General features: G+C 52.4%; 1 protein-coding gene across 20 annotated transcripts; it reads right to left on the bottom strand.

The window, feature by feature from the left end:
* Window positions 1-1,405: 1,405 nt before the first annotated feature.
* On the bottom strand, window positions 1,406-22,181 carry LOC119149591 (ninein-like protein). 20 transcript variants are annotated; one of them, XM_037390966.1, is made up of 18 exons: window positions 22,164-22,181; window positions 21,204-21,245; window positions 18,141-19,914; window positions 17,814-17,950; window positions 17,594-17,731; window positions 17,195-17,333; window positions 16,406-16,516; window positions 15,682-15,771; window positions 15,163-15,171; window positions 13,423-13,519; window positions 12,802-12,914; window positions 11,407-11,732; window positions 6,649-6,735; window positions 5,872-5,941; window positions 4,401-4,652; window positions 3,114-3,326; window positions 2,154-2,270; window positions 1,406-2,059 (listed from the first exon to the last, which is right to left on the bottom strand). In XM_037390966.1, exons 4-18 carry the CDS (start codon window positions 17,948-17,950, stop codon window positions 1,871-1,873), a joined length of 2,088 nt encoding a protein of 695 aa, XP_037246863.1. In that variant the 5' UTR covers window positions 18,141-19,914; window positions 21,204-21,245; window positions 22,164-22,181; the 3' UTR covers window positions 1,406-1,870. The 20 variants fall into 20 exon arrangements, with proteins under 20 accessions (XP_037246863.1, XP_037246860.1, XP_037246862.1 ...); XM_037390963.1 differs by lacking the exon at window positions 22,164-22,181 and adding an exon at window positions 21,760-22,141; XM_037390965.1 differs by lacking the exon at window positions 22,164-22,181 and adding an exon at window positions 21,856-22,141.
* Window positions 22,182-22,224: the final 43 nt, after the last annotated feature.

The raw sequence follows: 22,224 nt of genomic DNA, 5'->3' as shown, positions 1-22,224 counted from the left end.
TGAGGCTGTGTGACCTGCTGTCTAGGATTAGACATGAAGCCTTGTCTCCCATCAGAGGCCTATAAATGTTGTTTCTTAAGGTGCTGAGTGAATGAGCATTGCAGTCTGGGTCATGGGCCTGGCCAAGGTCTCTGACAGCACGCTTGGGTTGTGTTCCTGTCCCTCGGTGAAGTCTTTCCCCAGAGCACTGGTTTGGCGGGGCCTGGGGACTGGCTGCAGTAGGGGTGGGGAAGGGAGCTAAGGGTTTTAAGGATTGCTGTCAGCACAAAACCAGAACAAGGCTGAAGAGATGCTCTCCCTGTCTGGCTTTGAGTAGTGGCTGAGAGAGAACGCTTCCAAAAATGTAAGCCCTAGGTAAGACTAGAGGTTTGCCTAGTCATAGTCCCTGGCAGGAGCCAAAAGGCAAATTAGGGAAGAATACAGGAACAGGATAAATGCCTGGGCCATTACTGCGTTGCTTTCCCAGCGCCAGCCAAGGGACTTCCCAGAGCTAGCACACCCCCCCCTCCGCGGTGCTTCCCCCCCTGTAACAGCCCAGCTTCTCTCTGGCCCTTGTAATCGAGGCTGCCCCCAAGGTGAAGGAGGAAGTCTGCTGTCATCCACCAGGGCAGAAGCAGCGTGCCTAGAGCCCAAGGAGGCCGCCTCAGTCACAGCCTCCAGCCATCTCCTGGCACTGTCCCAGGGCCAGGCAGCTCCTCTGCCCTGCCAGGCTGGGACTTAAAAGGCACTGGCTGAGTTTCAGCTCACAGCCAATTTATCCCCTGTTGTTCCTGAACTAACACCACCTTGAGGTATTTTTAAGCCCTCTTCTTTCCATTGACTTGGTCCAGCCTGCCTCTGCTTTGCTATCTGATCAGTCAGGCTTGTCTAGTCTCTCGCACAGTAGTCTCCATAGCCCCCCAAAACCCTAGGGGTCCTTGCACAGCCCCCATGTAAAATACCCTCTGCTCTGCACAGAGCAAGGCAGGGGCACCGTGACAACGACGTGTCCTCCGTGCAGAGGGTAATGCCTGGGCAGATCAATATATGTGGTATTTGCCAGCGTGAGTGCTTGGCTTTGTGGCCTTTTAGACAACTTATTTTGGCAAGATGAGTACTTGCTGCCAGTGTGTGAAAGCCAGCCGGGAAGGCAAGGCAATACAGTTCACTTACTGTGTCTCCTTTGAAGAAGCACAGTGCTGAGTAGGGGTCGCTAACCTGCCCCAAGCCTTGGAGGCTCAAACTGAAAGAACTTCCCTCAGCCCCTCTGTCCTGCTCACTGCAGAGGCAACAATCTGGTAACAGGCTGGTTTGCATCAGGCTTTAGGAGGGCTAGTCTAGAGCCCAGAAGAAGCTGTAGGGCAAAAAAGTTCAACAGTTGGGGGAGGCTACTGAACTACATAGCGCACAAGACAGCAGGAGGTGCTGTAATATTGCAAACATTTTATTTTTTGCCACAACACAGCTTTCCTGCTTGGAGAGAGCTAGGAGCAGGATCCTGCAAGCCCTCCTGCCCTGGCTTTCCAGCCATAACAGCATGGTCCCAGCAGCAACCTTCTGCAGGGAGGGAACATCTGCACCACCACCAAACACACTGCCAGAGTGCAGGCAGCTTCTGGGGGATGGCTGCCCTGAGCACACCTGACTTAGAACAGCACACTCTGCCACCGAGAAAAGCACCAAAGCTTGTGCTTTCAGCAGGAAGATTCAGCTATCTGCAGGACCAGTTTCCTTACAGAACCCTGTCTGGTTTCTCCCTTTTCTACTTTCTACCCAGGAAAATCCTGGCAAGACCAGGGAGGACAAGGCTGACTTCCCAGCCCAGCCATACCTCCCCTTCCACACCCGACAAACCACAGCCAGGGGCAGGGCTGCTACAGCAGATGCCCCATCACCCGCTCAGAGATGCTGGCGTGATTTTTCCGATGAGCTGCTTCAAAGCAGAGGCTTGCTCCTCCAGCAGCTGGTTCTTCTCCTCAGTGCTCTTCTGCTTGAGCTCAGCCTCCTGCAGGGCAATTGCAAACCCTCTGTTCTCCTCACGGAGGTCTTCGATCAGCAGTTTGTTCCTGGAGAGCTGGGCCTACAGCAGGGACAGGAGGCTTAAGTTTCAGCACCAACCACACAGGGGTCCTAGTCAGGCAGGATCATGCAGCACTAACCCCTCTTGCACTCACCTGGGCATCTTTGAGCTGAGCCACCCTGTCTGCCAGCACAGCTTCAGCACTCCTCAGACTGTGCTCCAGCCCCTCTGCCTGCTCCACAGCCGCCTGCAGCAGACGCTCATGTTCCTCCTGCAGTGGGCAACAAAACCGAACGGTTGGGTTGTCCCAGCAGTCAGCTGGAGCCTGGCAATCCTGGACCATGCGTTTCTCCAGGGCCCTGCTCACAGAACCTTCATACTCCCTGAAGAAGGGGGGGGTGGGGGTTGATCAGCAGAGGTGGTGCAGGATACAAAAAGCAGTGGGAGAAGTGTCTAGAGCAGTACCGCCTTCCCTGGTCAGCACCAACTGGTTTTAAGACAAGACACAGATTTCCCAGCGATGTTTTCTATAGAAACAAGCCAATGACCTCCCCTCTCCCAGCCACACCCAGCAAAGCCCAGGGGGAGACATAATTCCCTTGGATGCAGTTTTTCTGTCTGCTCACTTTAATTCCTTAGGTTATAATTTCTTCCATTTTTGCCCTGGTTAGTTTAATTGAATTACACTGTCCTGAAACAAATGACAAACTCACAAAACCCCAGCTCCTTGCTGCCCAGTGTCCTAGAGATGAAACCACCCTGCTCTGTGCAGGCTACATCTCCATGTAGAGGGCTCAAACCTTTCCTCAGCCTGACGCAAACACAGAGTGTCTCCCTGGATAGCTCCTGCTCCTCTAGGCACATGGTATCTGGTCTGGGGTAGGTGGATTAGAGTGGGGAGGGTTCCTGTTTGAGTGCAGAGCTGTAACTGGGTTCACAAGGAATGAAAATTGCAGCTGAATTTGAAGATCAAGTGCATCTTCCATGTGGGCTCTTGATAAATAGTATCTTCCACCCAAACCTCTGGTGGCTTCGACCACAGCTGCCCTCCCTCCAGGCTGGCAGAGCTCCCTCCCCAGTACCCTTGACTGAGTTCCCACAGTTCCCTGCCTACCTGCGTCCTGATCAGCTGCCTGGATGTCTGCTCAGCCTGCCAGTGGAGGTTTTCCTGGAGCCGCTGAGACTTGCACTGTTCCTCTCTCAAGCTGGTTTGCAGCTGCTCAAACTGTTTCTTTGGCACCATGTTGTTCATCTGGGCCTTGGCCTGCTGCAACTGCAGAGCGTGCCGCATCTGGGCCAGGCTCAGGCTTCCTTCAGCTTCTAAAAGCTGTAACACAGAAAGGCTGACAGCTAGGTCTACAGCTTTGTGCCAGCAAAGGGACAGGCCCAATGTGTGCTGTGGGTGAGGGGAGAGGTTAGGAGGCACCCTCAGCCCCCACTTCAGCTCTCACACTAGCACGGCCAGAGCAGAGCAGCAGCACCACGGGAGTGGTGCTTGCTGGGCAGCCTACAAAGCCAGGGATGGAGAGCACCGAGAGCTGCAGCAGGGACACCGTGCTGAGAGATACTCCTCTTGCTGACCAGCAAGGAGCAGGAGTTGCTGGAAGGATCTTCTGGGAGGGAGCCCTAGCACCAAGGGCCACAATGGCCAGAGGCAGAGGGGGAGGCTCACCTGGCTTTGTTCTTAGATACATCCCAGGCAAGCCGGGCTTCAATCCTGCCTGTACGACATGTCCTCTGCTTCCTGCCACCAGCAACGGGCAAACCTGGTCCTGGGAGGCAGATCTGGTCCAGCTTTGCTGTAGGACTACCTAGGGGTGGCTGGCATGGGCAAGCTGTACTCTAGAAAGCCAGTCCCTGATCCTGTCCCCAGCGCAGAAGGCAGGAGAGGGATTTTAACACATTTGGAGATTTCTCACATTGCCTTTCCTCTATCTTAGTGGTCTTTGTTACCCTGCTCTGATCACCTGCCTCGTTTCCCTCCCCTCAGACATGGCCTGCCTGGCCCCTGTCATCCCTGCCCAGCCCCAACCTGATCTGGCCACTCCTCTGGCTCCTCTGTCAGCTGAGCCATGGGGAACCACAGCTCCTGGCACTGTGTGAGCCACCTCCACTCAGCCTCCATCTCCTCTTCCCAGCCAGCCTGCAGAAGACAAGGACAGAGGGCACTCCACAGGGGCAGCTGCAAGCAAGGACGTGCCCCAGGCTGCACCTGAACTGGCTTCAGATGCATCTCAGCAGGAAGGCAAGGCCTTTGTCCCCCACAAGGGTGGAAGAGGAAGAAGACAGTCTTTCCTGCCCAGGGAAGGTGTCAAATACAGCCCCGAGCAGGGCAATACCAACATCACAGACACCACTCAGCAGCCACCACCCTGCCACCAACCAAATGACACACATTCACCTTCCCCTGCGAGGCCCTGAGCTGCTGTTGGAGCAGCTCTGTCTCCATCCGACAGGCTGCGTGCTGCTGGTGGTGCTCCAGCCTTGCGGCCATCTCTGCTCCTTGTAGCCACTCAGCCTCCACAAGCCTCTGGCTCCGCAGGTGGACAGTGGCAGGGCCAGCACTGTGGCCAGCCTTGTGCTCAGTGAATTTACCACCCAGCTGATGCATCCTGACATTCAGGTGGGAGACCTCCCCCTTGCTCTTCTCACCCTGGAAAAGGTTGAGGAAAAAACCAATTCACACAGGAGAGGTAACAGAGACTTAACCTGTCCTACGCTGTTCCTGCTGGGTTCCCTCTCAGGAATACCACTGTTGCTGCAGGACCTTGCGCCCTCAGTTCCCAGCCTGACCAAAGCCCAGTGGCCAAGTTCAAGCACAGCATTCCCATGTAGGAAAACCCACATAGCTGATAGCCCTGGAGGAGGTCACTGTGCCAGGGGTGGGGGGCAACTGTACTTATGTATAACAGAAATGTTAAGATTGGTAAGGATACAGTATGAATAGAAACATGTTTGCAGGCACATGCGATGAAAGAGCAGAGTAAGGGCTACAAGAGCAGCCTGCGTTGACACTAAAGGGCACCATTCTCCAGATGATGCTCCTAGGACACCATCTCCAGCAGTAATGCTAAGCAAGGTGCAGTTTCTGGCCCACACTCTCATCAGACGACAGCACAGCTGTCAGCAGAAAGCCTGCATCTAACAACAGGGCAGTAACGCACCCCATATCCCGTTCCTCTACTTGCCTCCCAGGAAAATGGGCAACCAACACAGCTTCCCTCCAAAGGAGGAAAAGCAGACAACGGGCAGCAGGTTGTGGCTGAAGGTTAATGGAAGCTGAAGCCAACAAGGGCCAGCAAAGGCCGCCCTGCTGCAGCTGATGGCACCCACAAGTACAAAAGACACGTCCAAAAAAAGCGGGTTGTAGTTCCCAGTCATGAGGAATCCCAGGAACAGGGTGAGGAACTAAAAGCCTGCAACCCTCATCCATGTCGCACACAAGCAATCCTAGCCAGGCTTGGTGTGCACACATGTCCAAGGGCTCATAAGCATGTGGGTTTGAGACTGGGAGTAACCAAAATCTCTGGGAGAAAGAGTGCAAGCAGGTAAAGTCAACCTCATTAGAGATTCTGTAGTAACACCTTCCCTTCTGTAAGACCTTCACTGGCTTATGTCACACAGATTTTCACTACTTGACAAGCTGTAAAATGAAGCAGGGTCTTCAAAGCAACACTGGGTTTGAATGTTTGAAACAAACACTCCCATTCTCAAGCCAGACTGGAGGGGCTGGGAGCAGCCTGGGCTGGGGGGAGGGGTCCCTGCCCATGGCAGGGGGGCTGGAACTGGGTGATCTTTAAGGTCCCTTCCAACCCAAACCATTCGACGATTCTCCTCTATAAGCACATGCAGCTTTTGTCCTGGCTCCTTACCGACGCTGTTAACTCTGCTATTTCAGCCAGCTCCTCCACGTTCTCTCGGCACATCTCACTCATGTGTCTCCTGTTGGGGAGAGGGATACACTCAGCTTCACGCAATACACTCGGCGCAGCAAACCACGGCTCCCCAAGAGCAGGGCCCTGTTTTGGGGAGCCACACATCTGGTTTTGGCCTGCAACAAGAAGCAAATCCACGCCAAAACAGATATTGTCCTGAATTGACTCAGGAGTGGGTCAGGGTTCTCTGCCCCAGCCCAGGGCAGATAGCAGGGGACATCCAAAGCCCTGCAACATTGTCAAAAACCTAAAAAGCAGAGGACAAAGAACAGTGGCAGAGATAGCTTAGCAGACTCTTGGGACCATCCACACCAGAAACCTGGCTCTGTTTGAATTTGTGGCTCAGTGGGTGACCCCAGAACCGATCCCAAGCTTCCTAAGGCAGCAGCACACCACTGGCCAAAAGGTTTGTGTAGTGAAAAAGCCCATCCTTTCCTCCCTCGGCATATCCATCCCCACAAGCTTCCCCTAACCCAGCTCCAGACGCTGCGCTCTGGGCTGCCCAAGCCTTTGGCTGGCCAAGCCTGTCCCAGTGCTGGCTGCTTTTGCACAGAGCAAAGGGTGTGAGAGTGCTGGCTTTCTCAGAAACGAAAAAAAACCAAAAGGCCAGTTGAGCCAGCAGAAATCTGGTAAATGCATCTGAGCGGTTGTTCCTTTTACAAGTAGTAACTACTCATCCATTTCCCAGCATCCCACAGCTGGCTCCTCTCTTACTCATCATGTTTGCTGCTCTTCTCCTTTGCTAGCCTCAGCTCTTGCTGGAGTCTCTCCAATTGACTTTTCAGCTGGCACAACTCTTCCCTGCTGGGAGAGACAGCACAGTGAGGAGGCTACGCCAAAGCCCAGTTTGCTCTTGGCATTCTATGCTGCCCCCCTGATGTATTCCCACTTGGTTTGCAAGGACAGCAAGAACTAAAGAAATCTGAGAAACCACCCAATAACTCATACAAAACAGGGGACAGCCAAGAGACATTGGTAGAGAAGAAGCAGGTCTTCAAGGGAAGGGAAATAATGGGGAATATCATAGAATTATAGAATGGTTTGCATTGAAAAGAACCTTTAAAGATCATCTAGTGCCAAACCCCCGGTCCCCTGAGTGTGACCATCCAGCCAATTCCTTATACACATTGTGGTCCATCTGTCAAATCCATGTCTCTCCAGTTTAAAAACAAGGATGTCACGCAGGGCAGTGTCAGATGCTTCGTGCAAGCCCAGGTAGATGACATCAGTTGCTCTTCCCTTATCCACCAGTGCTGTAACCCCATGAAGGCCATCAAACTCATCAGGCACGATTTGCCCTTACTGAAGCCATGCTGGCCATCACCAGTCACCTCATTTTCCATGTGCCTTAGCATAGCTCCCAGGAGGATCTGCCCCATGATGTCACCGGGCAACAAGGTGAGACTGACCAGCCTGTAGTTCCCCGGGTCTTCCTATTTCCCCTTTTTAAAAATGAAGGTTGTGTTTCCCCTTTTCCAGTCAGTAGGAACTTCACCGGACTGCCACGACTTCTCAAATATGATGGAGAGTGGCTCGGCCACTTCAGCCGCCAGTTCCCTCAAGACCCGCGGGTGCATCTCATCAGGTCCCACACTCATGCACCTTCAGGTTCCTCGGATGCTCTCAAACCTGATCCTCACCTACAGCAGCTGGTTCTTCGTTCTCCCAGTTCCTGCCTTTGCCTTCTGCGACTTGGCCGGCGCAGCTGGAGCGCTCACCGGTGAAGACCGAGACAAAAACATTGCCAGGTACCTCAGCCGTCTCCATATCCCAGGTAACCAGGCCTCCCGTTTCCTTCTGGAGAGGCCCCACGTCTTCCCTGCTCTTCCTTCCATCACTGCATACCCACACAAACTTTTCTTGTTGCCCCTGTCGTCCCTGGCCAGGTTTAATTCTGTCAGGGCTTTAGCTTTCCTAACCTGACGCCTGGCTGCTCGGACATTTCTCTATTCCTCCCAGGCTGCTTGTCCTTGCTTCCACCCTCTGCAGGCTTCCTTTTTGTGTTGGAGTTTGTCCAGGAGCTCCTTGCTCATCCATGCAGCCTCCTGGCGTTTTTGCCCGACTCCCTCCTTGCTGGGACGCACTGGTCCTGAGCCTGGACGAGCTGGTCCTTCAGCATTAACCAGCTCTCTCGGGCCCCTCGTCCCTCCAGGGCTCTACCCCACGCTACTCCACCAAGCAGGTGCCCGGAGAGGCCCAAGTCTGCTCTCCTGAAGCCCAGGGTAGCGAGCTTGCTGCGCGCCCTCCTCGCTGCCCCGGGGATCTGGAACTCTGCCATTGCAGGGTCACTGCAGCCAAGGCTGCCCCTGACCTTCACGCTCCCCAGCAGCCCCTCCTTGCTGGTGAGAGCAAGGTCCAGTGGGGCACCTCTCCTCACTGGCTCCTCCATCACTTGGGGAAGGAAATGATCAGGCATCCCAGGAACCTCCTGGATTGCTTATGCCCTGCTGCGTTGTCCCTCCCGCAGCTACTGGGGTGCTTGAAGTCCCCTATGAGGGGGGCCAGGGCTTGCAAACATGAGGCTGCTCCTTTCTGTCTGTGGAGAGCCTCTATAGAATAAGGACAAGTAGATACAGGCCCTGAATTTGTGTGGCTTCCAGCTGGCTGAAGTAATTTTGCATGCCTCTCCAAGGAGTGGAAAGTGATTTGGCTCATCAAGAGACACCAAGACTTCATTACAGGACAATCAGGTGGTGACCCCATTTCGTCAACTGCAATAGAGTCACATCTGGGGAAGGCAGCTTGCTTGTGAGGCCTCTGTGATCTTACAGTGCTGGACACAACAGCTAAGACCTCAAAACCAAGGTAGCCTCTCTGCTGCATTATTTTTCCACTCCCACTGGTACTCCCAGTCCCCCATGAGGCCATCAATACTGGCGTTTGTTGGAAGGAAGCTCAGTCCTGCGTTAAACAGTTCTATCCAATAGCTACTGCTAAACCCCAGGTCCATACAGGACCCAAATTCCTCAGTGGAGAGTGCAGGAGAAGAGACTGTCCACCCTGGCAGGGAGGACAGCACTGCAGTTTGTGGCACGGCAGGTGGGAGGCAGAGGAGCTCTGTGGAGAAGTTCCTCCTCTCTTCAACCAAGCGAGAGGACTAGTGCGTGGGCCCTGGGCGTTTGCTCCCCCCACCCAGCAGGACTCTCCTCACAGCAGCTGCTTTCTGAGCCCGTTTCACACCAGGATTCCCATGCTGTGCTTCCTGTGGCACCTCCAACACCCACACACAGCTGTACAAAGCAGAGGAGACCAGCGTGTCACGCGAGCACAACCCAGCTCTCTGACCACACTCCCACAGTTAGTAAAAGACACGCAGGGGACAGCAGGACTGAACATAGCTGCTGTTACAGAGTGTCAAGAGAGAACACAGCTGCTGTTAGAGCGTCTTGGACCACCACACATTGTTAAGCAGCCTTGTGTCTCAGAAGGCATCTGCTTTTTTGCAGCAGCACTGTGTTAGTTCTGCAAACTGCCTCTGTGCTCAAACCTGCCGCTCACTTGAGCTCTGGGTCATTTTCTAGCCAGTGCACAACACCTTTGAGCTGCATCAGCTCCAGTTTCACCTTGTTCCTTTCCTTTTCCAGCTCCATTTTGACAGCCTGAATATCATGTTTCTGCCCACGCTGCTGTGCCACTCTGTCTCCCAGGGCTTTTTTTTCCTCTCCTTGCCCAAGCAGATGAAGTCCACCTATGTCCTAACACACTGCTGTGTCTGCTATGTGAAGGCAAACTATTTAACTTTGCTCTCTCTGCCTCCTTCCCAAGCACATCCCCTTAGCTATCAAGATTTCATTTCTCCTTGACAAATGCCTTCAGATTTGACTCCAGCTTCAAGACAGAGTAGGCCACTCACTGCAACTGTCGTCTGCACTGGTCCATCCATCACACAATTTTTCATTTCTTCTCTGTTCCTCCAGTGCTGAGGTTGCAACAGGCGATTTTGGCCTAGCTGCTCCTCCGAGTCTTGGGGACGTGCTCCTTTTCACCCAGATGGCAGCTCTTCAAATACCTCGTCCCTTCCTACATCAGAGTCCTCAGCCTCATGGTCTCTGCATTATTCCCATTTCATCCTGGTGCTTTTTTTGTCTTTTTCTTCTCAACAGCCAGTATCTCACACATCTTAACTTGTTCCTCATGAACCTTCTCCTCCATCTTTAGATGCCTCTTCTTCCACAGAGAGACCATGTCCTTCCCCTTCCACTTCCACTGCTGCCTCTCCTGGGCATGCTGCTCTTGGAAGATCTCTCGTTGGAGCCTTTATCATTGGGAAATCACCTCCTTCCGCACCAATGTTGCTGCAACAAAGCCTTACACAGTTGTCCTCACGCTTAGCAATCACTCCATGAAAGCTCCTGATTCTGCTCAGCCTCTGCGTCTTTCCTAAAGATAAAAACCATTTTGCTGACCTGCATTTGATAACACAGCCTGAAAAGCTCAGCCAAGCCTCAGAACATACTTTTGCTGCAGAGGCAATACAGTTTTCTTTAGGTTGCAAAGTCAAGGCTATTACTTAAATGTTACAGAAAGTTCCCACACCATTTTGCACTTCTCAAAGACCCATCCATCAGATGTCTTCCAACAACTCTGAAAGCTCCCCAAGACAGCCAGACCCTCTACCATTCACGGAAGACAGTGGTAACACAGCTCAAATACCTTGCGTTCCTGTTATTTGGGTTTGTTCCCCTGGTCTGCCGCAGACTTCAGCCAAGCCACCTCCTTTCTCCCACACCTACCCCACATCTCAGCTCCTCAGCCCTAAAACAGGGATAATGACCTAGCAAAATCCTCCACTTGTGCGCTGCCGAAGCAGTCTCTGCTCCTGAAGAGGCACAGCAGGGAAGAGCCAGGAGGAAAGCCTGCGGGGTAGTGGTGGGGTGGGCTGGGAAGCAGGAGGGGGCAGGCGTGGACATGCAAGAGTTTCCTGCCCAGTTCTCTCCAGTCTGCTCTGCAAGCCATTCTGGCCCCGGGGAGGTTGCAGAACTAGCACCACAAGCACAGCAAGGGAAGATGAACAGCCATTTAGTGACAACCTTACTCTCCCACAGGCCAGTGTGTTTTGGATATATAGAGAAATTTAAGCCATTTTTTGCTGCTTTTAAGACAGCAGGTAGTGATGATCTAGGAAGTAGAGGTAGGTTTGCTAAGGACAAAGAAAGAGATAACAAGAAAACACTGATGAAAGCTCTCTTATTTCTCTCACTGTTTTGAGATACAGTCTTTGCTGGGTGCTGTCTCTGCCACAAGCTTCTAGAACATGCAGGGAAACCTAACGTCTTGAAATAAAAGCACTCATGTAAACTGACTTTATATGTCTCACACTGAGTGGCTGCAGCCCTGCAATACTGCCCAGATTTTCTTCCCAATTAAACCAGATCTCCAGCCCTGTGAGAAATCAGCCCAGCCTACTTTGGTATGAGCAGGAGATGCACCTCTAGCCCTCTGCTTAGCCCCAGAAAGAGAACAGTGCCAGACCTCAAGCTCTCTCTGTCCCTGCGCTGCATCCTCAGCTCTTCTCCCTCCTGGTCCAGCTGCTGTCCTGGATGGCAAGCGTCTTCGGTGTGCTGTTGTCCCACCCTGGCCTGCTCCATCTCAAACCTCTCCTCCACCTCCAGGCTCCACAAACGTTTTTGCTCTTTCAGGCTATCAGTTACAGCCCAGTACTTTGCAACCGTTTCTTTCAGGTCTCTTCTCTGGTCTTCCATCTTGTGCACCTCAATCTGGAATCTTTCCTCACTGTCCTTACTTTCTCTCTCAAAGTTTTTCCTCATTATCTGAATTTCCTCCTCGTAACACTTTATCTGTTGGGAGGAGACAGGATTTAGACATTAGCACCATGCTCCTGAGCTCCCCTCTCCTCCAATGGCTCTGACTGAGATCGATCTATTGGTCCCTCTCAACAGGGGACACTTCAGGCAGTTCTGGTCCCTACTGAACATAGGGCAATAATCAGTCTCACGCAGCAGCCTCTAACAAGCAGGTATCAGTGGGTCCCAGCCCTTCCCAGCAAGCAAAACAGTTCTCCCCTTTCTCCTTGTTTGCAAGAGATCCCAGAGAGGAGAAGGGAGAGGCCAGGGCATCATCCGCCATTGCTCCTCATATCCCTCCTCCACTCCTCAGAGTGGTCCCTTGTCCAAGATGCGGTGGTGAGTAGCTGCTGCTCCCCACAGCTCCCCTGCAAACACCAGAAACTCCAGGATTTGATGAGCACAAAGGCAGGACTGTGAGGGAGGCAGAAGATCTGCAAGCAGCTTTGTGCTCCTTGAACTGTTTTGTCACCTATGTGGCAGTTTAGGATTTAGTCTTGCAGTGCTGCAGTGCAAACCCAGCAAGCATCCTCAGTTCAGCAGCAAAAGGAAGAGTGAAGGTGGAAACCGAGGCCTCACACATATGAGCATTCACTGCTTTCTAAACGGAGGGATGGACTCACACCGTCACCTCAGGACAAGCAGGTTAAAAGCGTGCTGCAAGCCCAGGGAGACAGGGCTCTGATAACCGCGTGCCATCGGGAGATACCTGGCTGCTCCTCCTCTCGGTCCTGTTGCTGGCTTTACTGCAACAGCAACACTGAGTAGAGTTAACCCCTGGTTCCCCATAAGGAGCAAGACCCACACAAACATTTTGCAAGGTGACAAAGAGATTTCCACAAAGCCTCTGCCAGCCAGCGAGGGCTCCAAACGCTCCTATCAGCTAAAACAGGCTGAGGAAGCACATGCAGTAATCCCAGCAGAGACGAGGTGCCACCCTGCTCCCCAGCCCGAGCTCTCCAGCAACCCTCCCACAGCAGATGCCCCATCAGCCCTGCTGTAGCAGGGTGCCCACCGAGCAGTTGTGCCAGGAAGTCAGGACAACTTCCGCCACCCGCCTCACCTTGGTTTCCAGCTGCGCTTTCAGGTCCTGCAGCTGCTCTTGGAGTTGCTCCATTGAGAGTGACATCTCTGTGCACGCAGAAGCGGGAACCAGAGGGCTGGGGGAGCGGCACACTGGCAGAGAGGAGCCCTGTGAGGACAGCCCTGGCTGTCCTGATCAGGATAGCTGCAGCTTCATCCAGTCAAGTCCATACAACCCCAAAAGACAGAGATCTCCCATCTACCTGGCAACCAGTCCTGGGGCTGCATCACCACTCCGGGCCAGAATTTTCTTCCTAATGCTCAACCCGAACCTCCCAATCCACAGTTTGGGGCTACTTCCCCCTCCTTATAGCGCTTCCTCAACATCCTCAAAACGGTGAAAATCTGCTTGTTCAATCCCGGCAGCCCAGTCCACAGGTCACCATCACCAGCTTTCAAGTCGGAAGAGCCTCATTCCATCCACCTCCCTTCCTCCTCACCACCCATCACCCAATTCTTCCCTCCCATGGCTGCCCAGTACCAGAACTGGCAGCAGCAGCTCAGGCACAAGCCACCCCACACTACCATGGAAACTCCGATCTGGAGGGAATCTTGATCATGCTGAGAAGATGGAGAGGCACCGAACCCTCCTGCACTTTACCTCCTGCTAGCAGCCCTCTCTCAGCCCTGCTCTCCTGCAGCTGGAGACGCAGCCTTTCCAGCTCCCTTCGCAGCACTCCATTCTGGTCCCACAGCACCTGAAGCAGAGACTGGTCATGGTGCGGCTACAAAACTCCCCAGGGCTGCAGGGTCCGAGCACCCATGGCTCCCAGAGGCCATGTGCACTCAGGGTCTCTTGCAGCATGAAGAGCACAGCTCCCCTTGCCATCAGTCAGAGAGTAAGGCAGGGGGATCTTCTTCCTTCCCGAACAGGCAGAGATGACAGATTTTGGAAGAGCCAGAGACGACACAGAAGCCCAGACTACCAAGATCACCATCATTAGACACTACAAAGCACAAGCAGCCACAAACAACTGCCACCACATGCAAAAGTACACAGCACCAGGGGTTTTTGCAGACACCTCAAAGGGCTGGACATCCTGAGACCCCTCCTGACCTAAATACAAACACTGCTAGCAACCAACACACAAGAAACACCATGATCTCAGTACAATCCTTCACACAGCCCAGAGGTTTGCATTTACACCCTCAAGACACTCCTGTGGGCATCTGGGCTAGCCAGCAACCACTACTGTACACAGACAAACCAACAGCAGGATTTACGGTGAAGCAAGTTGCATCAGGCTCTGGAAGGGAACATTTCCAGCTTGCAGAAGGAATAAAGCTGGGTGAGAAGGTGCTGATCCCATGGGAAGCACAGCACAAGGCAGGGCCTGCTTAGCCCGTGTAGCCCAGACACACGCTCAGAGGCCAGTGCAAGAGTTTAGCCTGTCACAGTGCCAACATCAGTCTGCAGCAAGGAGTCCCACAGCAAGTGAGCCACCACACTAGTGCAACGAGCCACTTCCACGCGGGTGTCTGGAGCTGAGCACCTGCTTGTTTCACTTCACGCCCTCCATCCTGTACTGGAAACAACAGCGTACAAGCTATCCTGCTTCCCTCTGGGCTGTCCACTTTGATCAGACATCAAATTATATCCCCTACACTGCCACCCAGGAAACTGATGGGCTACAAGAGCCTATGAACTAGGATACTCCCAAAGATTCCGATTAATAAATATTACTGAGCAGGTCTAGACAAATGCAAACCACGTTTGTTTAACCTCCAAAGAGGAGAGCAGAGGAGGAGGGGGGCTTGACAGCATGCAACAGCGGTAAAGGATAAACCCAGGTGGGCGCCCACACAGGGGCAGATGAATCCTGAAGGCCGAACGTCTCCAATCATCAGCATTCTCATGGACAACTCTGGGGCTGCTCCAATGCAAGGAAAAATTGCAGCACCATCTTCAACCCTCTGGTGCCACCTGGAGCAGCGCTGTGCTGGATAGTGGTCCAGCATGTTTGCCTTTAATTACAGCTTTGAGAGGGGCTGTCTGCTGCATCCATGAAATGGCTTTGCTAAACGCGCAGATTTCAGCCTCTGCTGGAGGGTTTTGATAAGTCACCATCTCTACTCAGTGGTGTTCCCCAGTCACACACAGCACTTGGAAACAAATGGGCAACGCAATAAGCACAGTACTCAGGAGCCAAGGTACGGAGCACCCAGCAACTCACAACATGCAAGATACACTTAAAAACATGACAAGGGAAATGAAGGCTATGTTCACATCTCAGAGAGCCCAAAGCTCTGGGTGGGAGCACAGCATCCTGCATGAAGTACAACACCACAAATAACACCCGTGCCTGGACCACACACACAGCAGGTACCTGGACAGGCTCACCTTGACTCTCTAGCAGAGTCCAGCAGCAACAAGTTTTGTAGGGGTTGTTAAAGTGGGGGAAGGAGGAGGAAGGAAAAAACAAAAAGATAGAAGAATGTTGCTGGCAACATGCTTTCCAAAGAACAGCTTTCTCCTTGCATTCGAGAAGAAATGCAGAAGAGCCCAGGGTGGTCTGTCCTTACACACAGAACTAGCTCCCAAACAAAATACTCCATGGCTACAGGGTAGTAGGAAGGGAGGAATTTTGGACCCACCTCTTCTCCCCTCCTGCCAGTATCCTAGCAAGGGAACCAACCCATGGAGGGCTGGCTGCAGGAGCAAGGAGACAAGCTGCTTTACTGAGGACACAGCTGTGTCCTGCCTCCTGCCAACAGACTCCAAGCAAGGCAAGAGGGATCCCTGCTCTGCACTCTGATCAGGGCTGCCTCCTTCCTTCCCTCCAGGCCAAAGTGCCCAACAGATGTGCCAGTGAGAGCTGTGCTTTCACAACAGCACTGCTGGAGAGCTGCCGACCCGTACCTTGCACTGCCGCTCGTAGTCCAGGACAATTTCTGCAAAGCGCCCACTCTGGTTCAGGAGCTCTGGGCTGTGGGGCTCCACCTGGCCCAGCTGCACAAGCAGAGGGAAACACTTCTCATCAAGAAAATTATCACCTCTCCAAATGGAGAGTCAAAAGCTCTACTAAATCACCACAGTCATGGCAATACACCCAGAGATTCAATAGAAAGGCTTCTACTGACACCCGTGGGATGGGTCAGATGCAAAAAGAGGAAAAACATTTTTCTTCACGCATGAAAGACACCAAACTACAGGCAAGCTAGCTTTCCCAAACTGGCTAACAAGATCACGGACTCATTTCTTCCCCCAGGTCCATTTTACCAGGTGCCTCACTGGAATGGAAGACACTAAAACTAACCTTTCAGTTCCATACTCATGAAAAAGAAAGTTCTTCTTTTCTGGAAACCAGACTCTGAAGTTCTCATTTGAAGACTGCAGATGTGCAGAATTTTCTCCAATTGCAAACTTTCCTCACCCTTTTTTTTTTTTTTAAATCAAACTTTGACAGGCCTAAATTAAAAGGCAATATTTTTTCGTTCCAGGCTGTCATTAATGTGCAGGAGAGTTCAAAGAGGGGGAGACCACAACAACTGACCCAAAATACACAAGATTTCATAGAAAAGGGTCAATCTTTTGATGAGTTCCTGAACAGTCCCTATTTAACCACAACAGAAAGGAAAGCTACCTTGACCTCCACAACGTGATTGAGTTCTTTCTGCAGCCCCAACACCAGCTCCTCAGAGGCCTCCAGTTTCTCAGCCATCTCTGTGACCCTGTTTTGTAGCTGCGTGTTCTCCTGCAAACAGAAGAGAGAAGATTCTCTTGATGTTGTGGGACCTCACATCACAAGATGGGTTCATCAGCCATGGGCCTTCAGCGGGAAGCTTACAAGAACTGCCACATCAGCATGCCAAACACAGCACAGCTCCCAGGGGACCCTACTTTGGACAGCACACTGCTGATACACACCATGAGGGATGGGGTTTGGCTCATGTCTCCCAAGGACAGACATAGGAGTAGGCTTTGCAAAGTAAGAGCTAGACAGCCCCACAGGCTCGTCTCTACCTCTGCCTCACAAAACTGTGGTTTCCCTCACAACCAACAGAGGCAGAAATTTCTGAGCTATCTCCACCTGTACTTCTACACTGAGTACTGGAAAAATCCCAGGCATGTGGACACCATCGTCTCTGCTTTTGGCATGGTCCGTGGCACAATTTTAGCCTCAGGAGTCAAGTGTTCAGGTGTTACCAAGAGCCAAAGCACTCCCAACAGACAACATGGGGGTTTAATAATGTCATGGCGAGGGAACAAGCTCTGTATTTAATTCAATAGTATGGATGTGGCTGATTATTTTGCTGCACAAAACTCCTGTCCTTCCCAGCAAGAGCAACACAAACTATCCATCTTTGTCACCACCTCTGCTTTGCCTCCTCTGAAGAAGTGAAGATGTCTCACCCAGGGCAGTTTTACTTACCTTCATCATGTGGTTCAGTCTCCCTTGCAAGCTGGCCTCTTTGCCCTGTAGAAATTGTGTATCAGCCTCTAGCTTCGCTTGGTGACTGACTGCTTGCTGCAAAAGCAGCTCTTTTGCCTCTATTTCTGCCTGAAAATCCCTGGGGAAAAAAAAAGCATCATGCCTGCGGCACCTGGAGCATGTTCTCAGATAGCCACAAGGTCCAGGCACCCCCTTTCACCATGCACAAAACAGGAGATGAGAGCCCAGCTGGAGGGATGCCAGGACCGCAGTGTGGCACTGACACAATGGTAAATCCAGTGGGAGATTCATAAATGGAGACTGGGACGGGAGGCAGAAGCTGTGGGCACCCACAGGTAAACTGTTTTCCCTGCCCCACCAAAAGGGACCCCTCCCTACTTGAGCTTGCTCTGGGTGTGCTTGAGAGCGATGTACTGCTTGTCCAACTCCCTGCCAAGCTGCAGGCAACGTCTCTCTGCTTTCTCCAAGTCCAACCTTGCCTTGTCCCTCTCCCTGGCCATCTGCCTCACTTGGATCCTGCAGACACGGAAAGCAGTGCATTAGGAGACATCTCATGCACCCACAGAAGGGCCCTCCTCACAGTGAGCAGCATCCTTACCTGAGGCACTGCAGTTTGTATCCATAGGAGATGACAGCTGCATGCTGAAGCCCACTCCTGGGGACTGCGAGTGTGTTGTCCAGAGCTGCAGGCTGCTCTGCCAGGCTCACCTGCTCCTCTGTGCTGCTCCTCAGCATCTGCAAGGGCAACGCAGAGTGAAATCACCTCCCCATTCTAACAGTGCTAACAGGACTTCTGTTGTTAAACCATCTGATCACCGTCCAGTCTTTCAGAGATCCACCCCAACTCACAGACGGGCCTAGATCACATCCACCTCCAATTTTCCCCAGCCCTGGGATGGCAAAATCCTGCTAGCCCATCACGAACCTGACTGCAAGTGCTTCTTCCACGCCGGGACGGCTGCTTGCTGGAAGGCCTTGCTGCTCACTTCACCCACCACCACTGGTCAAGGCAGCACCAGAGACCCTGAGGATCTTCTCTAAGTTCTTCCAGGGCTCAGAAGGCAATGGCAAGTTCAGCCTTGGCAAATCTCGTGCCGTTGCTGATGTGGGCCCACACAGTTTGGCTGGAAGGATGGACTCCTTCCCTGAGCACTCTCTGACACTGAGGAAAAAAGCAGCAGAGGCAAGTCAGTGGGGCAAAACTGGCAAAGAAAAACAGGCAGCTTTCAATGCTGAAAGGAAACTCCTGGGACCCTGCCAATATTGGAGAACGTTCTAAAAAGAAGCCCAAGCTGCCAGGAGGGTGATATCCTGAGCTGTCCTTAAGGCAGCCACAAGGAGCAGGTTGGCAGGCACGGACCACATACTTTTGTCTCCCTGCTAACTCATGAAAACCCCGTATGCACAGATATGTGAATATGGTCCACAGACCAATGTGGAAACAATGTGGAAAGTCATATAGCATCAGCGGGTCTTGTGAAAACTGTCAGATGTGGACTGCCAGCCAATATTTTGTTTGATCTAGAAGCTAAAAGTGGGTTAAAGTCAGCTTCAAAAGTAAATGAGATTCGGCCAAGCTGAACCAAAAAAGCAGAAACCAGAAAACTGGTACAGAACTGGTAACATCTCCAAGAGCACTGATTTCATTCCAGGTTTGGGAGAAGCCTATCTTCAGAAAACCGTTACCTCAAAGTCTTAGGCTAAAATAACTTGAAACAATTCTTTTTTTCTTTTTTTTGGAGCTGTTTTGTTCAGGATCCTGGATGAACCTGTCCAGGCTGTCAAGGTAATCAGAGATTCATTTCCACCTTAGTGCATTAACCTGCAGTTACTTCAAAAGCATTTGCAAATGCCTTGCCAGTCCTTGCAATTAAAAGCACTAAGGAGAAAGAAGTATTTTACATCAAAGACAATATGGACGAAGCTTGCTCCACGCACTAAAAAGCAGACAGCCTGAGTCACAAGAGATGCAGAGATGTCAGCACATCTGAAGCCAACGTTAGAATTGGAGTGTCTGTTAGGATATGCATCCCTCTCCCTCCCATAAAAAGATGAGGCTTGACAGCCCTCTGTTGTTCAGTATTACCACCCCACCCCACCTGCACAGGGTTTGCTCCTGCTCAGGCAGCTCCCAAGGGAGCCTTTCAGTCACCATGCAGTGGCTGAAGTCCAGACCATACCCAAAAACTGTCTGAGTCTCCCCAGGTTGCCACCCTCAGATGCCCAACTAAGGCCTATTAAATCACTCCCTTGTGAAACAAAGCATCTTGGTCTGAATTGTTCTCAGTGGAACCCATTCTTTAGCCTCCTTTTTTGCAGGGAAATAGATGGAGAAACCTTTCTAAGTGTGACGGTTGGATTTGTGCCTGTATTTCCTGCAGCACACTGTAGAAACATCAAACACAAATCAACTGTCTTGTGTAGGGAACTGGCAATGACTTAGGGCTCCTTACTCAAAGCTAATGGAAATCACCTCCAAGGAGCTGCAGGCCAAGGCAATCAACCAGGATCCATTTTATAAAGAAAGTTTTCTGCCTTTCAACTCACCTCATGAAGTGCTGAGTCTTGGCTGCTTGAGAGACATTGACGTACCTTGGAAAAAGGGGGTCATGAGGCTGAACATGCCAAAATGCAGCCCCTCAAAGCTCACCCTTCCATCTCCATCTTTTTCCAGTTTAGTGAATAAATCTCCAACATTCCTAAAAAATGAGTATAAGAGAAACCAGCTGCAGGAACACAGCTTGAAGCATCCAAACAGCTTCTTAAAATAAATCCCATCTTTTCTACAGTGCAAATGGAACACAATTAAAAAACTTTTTGAAATTTAATGCTGCTCTATTTCCATGCACACACAAAGGAACAAACTCCTCTCCACAATGTCTGAAATGTGAACCCCAGTAGTGGATGCAGACAGGTATAAAACCCACTTGAATTCTGCTTCAATTTTGGGAAAGATGGGGGATTAAGGGCCCCTGCCTACTCTGGGACCCTGAAGAGATACAGTCACCCTTCATTTTGGAAATGGCAGGCTATTCGCGGAGACACACAGCAAAAACACAAAATACAATGGGAACAAGTGTAACAAGGGAAACCTCAACTGGCCACAAGGAAAAAATTCTTCCGTCTGAGCGCACTGCAGCCCTGGGACAGGCCCACAGAAGCTGTGGGGTCTCCATCCTGGAAGACACACAATCCTAGACTGGACAAATGTGGAACAACTTGATCTAGCTTGAAAGTCAGCCCTGCTGTGAGGAGGACTAACCCAGATGCCTCCGGAGCACCCTTCCCACCTAACCCTGCCATGCTCACACTACAGACCAGCTCCTCTCCAAGGGGAGCCACCTGTGTTCCCAAGGAAATGCAGCCATGCTGGGGTACACCAGCTCAGGACTAGCGCCTGTGGTCCACGGGAGGCAAAGCTTACTTTTGACCATCACTTCCTCTGACTCTATGGATTCACTGCCCAGGACCCACTGCCTATCCCTCTCTCAACAAGCCGGCTCCCAGCCTTCCCCTGCTCACCTCATTCTCAGCTCCTTCAGCCAAACGCTGGCTGAGGAAAGCCTCGGCTCCTGCACCTACCTCCTCTGGGAGGGCCCACACTTGAGCCTCAGACACGTCCAGGGAAGGGCTGGGCACCCGCCGAGAGGTGCAGGCCAGGACAAGCTTCCAGATGAAAACACAGCACACCATCGGCCATCCTAAAATCCGCCTCCCCACAACTATTTGTAAAACAATACTGTGAGGACCAAGCGCCCCCTCTATCTGTGCTCATCCCTGCAAGGACAATGCCACCGACACAAGGACAAAGGGGACGAAGCAGTATTACTCCCCTGCCACAATCTCAGTTCAGGCCTCTTAACACCATGCTGCCCCTTTCGCAAATGCTGGAGGATCTGTACCATGTCCTCTCCTGATGGCTTGCCAATACATTGCACACAGAGAGGAGGGAGACCATCGTACCCTGGGCCTCCACCATTGCACTCACAAGAGACGTATCACTTTCTGCCTCTTTGTTTGCCTTCAGGTCCTGTAATAAGAAAAATGGGGAAAGAGCATCAGTCACAGTCTGACCCAGGGCAGGGGCGACACACCGCAAGCCTGCCCGCTCCTCCACCCAAACACGCGGCTCCTCAGACATCTGCCCGCAGCCAGAACGGGAAGAACCCACGTGCAGCACTCAGCCTGACTCACCCAGGCACCCTCAGACACACCGGGACCGCAAATGTTTGTGGTTTTCTAACAACCTCACTTTACCACGTCAAACATTTTAACACAGAATAGTGCCCTGCCAAGCAGGAGAGAGCCTTATCCCACAAAAGTTTAAGGGTTTGTTTGGAGATAAAGCAAGTACCCAGGGTTAAATCAGCCCTCTGTTCAAGCATGAAAAGATCGTTGGAGGAGGAGAAGAAAAAAGAGAAAAAATGAAAGATGTAAATCCTACTGCAATCCCAGGGGGGAATTCTAGGATAGATATTCTGGAAGATAATGGAGTGCAGCATGCCCACACCCAAGTCTTCTGCCCCAAAAGCAAACCCAGAGACCTGGCTCCCAGCTGCCTGCATGACACGGGCAAACAGAGCATCAGAAGAGAGGCAGAGCAACGCACGGGCCCTTCTGCCCTGCCCTCTGCTCACGACATCTACATCTCACTCAGCGGCCTTGTCCGAGGTCAGGTTTGCAAACCAACCGCCGTTCGCACCCCGACTTGCACAAGAGGTGACAGGGGGCCGGCAGCCCGGCGCCTCCGGGGCCTGCGCACTCGGCTTCACACGGGCGGGGCGAGGCGAGGCGGCCCGTACCGACAGGCCCACAGCGCCCGGGGCTCCCGAGGGGGACGCATCACCCTTCAGCCGGCGACGAGGCCCACTCACACGCGGCCCAGCGACGCGTGAGCAGGGACCCGCGCCCCGCCCCGCCCCTCCGCCCCGCGCCGGCCCTCACTCACCGCGGCGCCGCGCGTGCGCGCCCCGCCCCGCCCGCCGCCACACTGCGCGTGCGCCCGCTGT

This window comes from Falco rusticolus, chromosome 6 (assembly GCF_015220075.1).
Source record: "Falco rusticolus isolate bFalRus1 chromosome 6, bFalRus1.pri, whole genome shotgun sequence".
Taxonomy (NCBI): Eukaryota; Metazoa; Chordata; class Aves; order Falconiformes; family Falconidae; genus Falco; species Falco rusticolus.
This window is presented reverse-complemented; position numbering and strand designations above follow the sequence as displayed.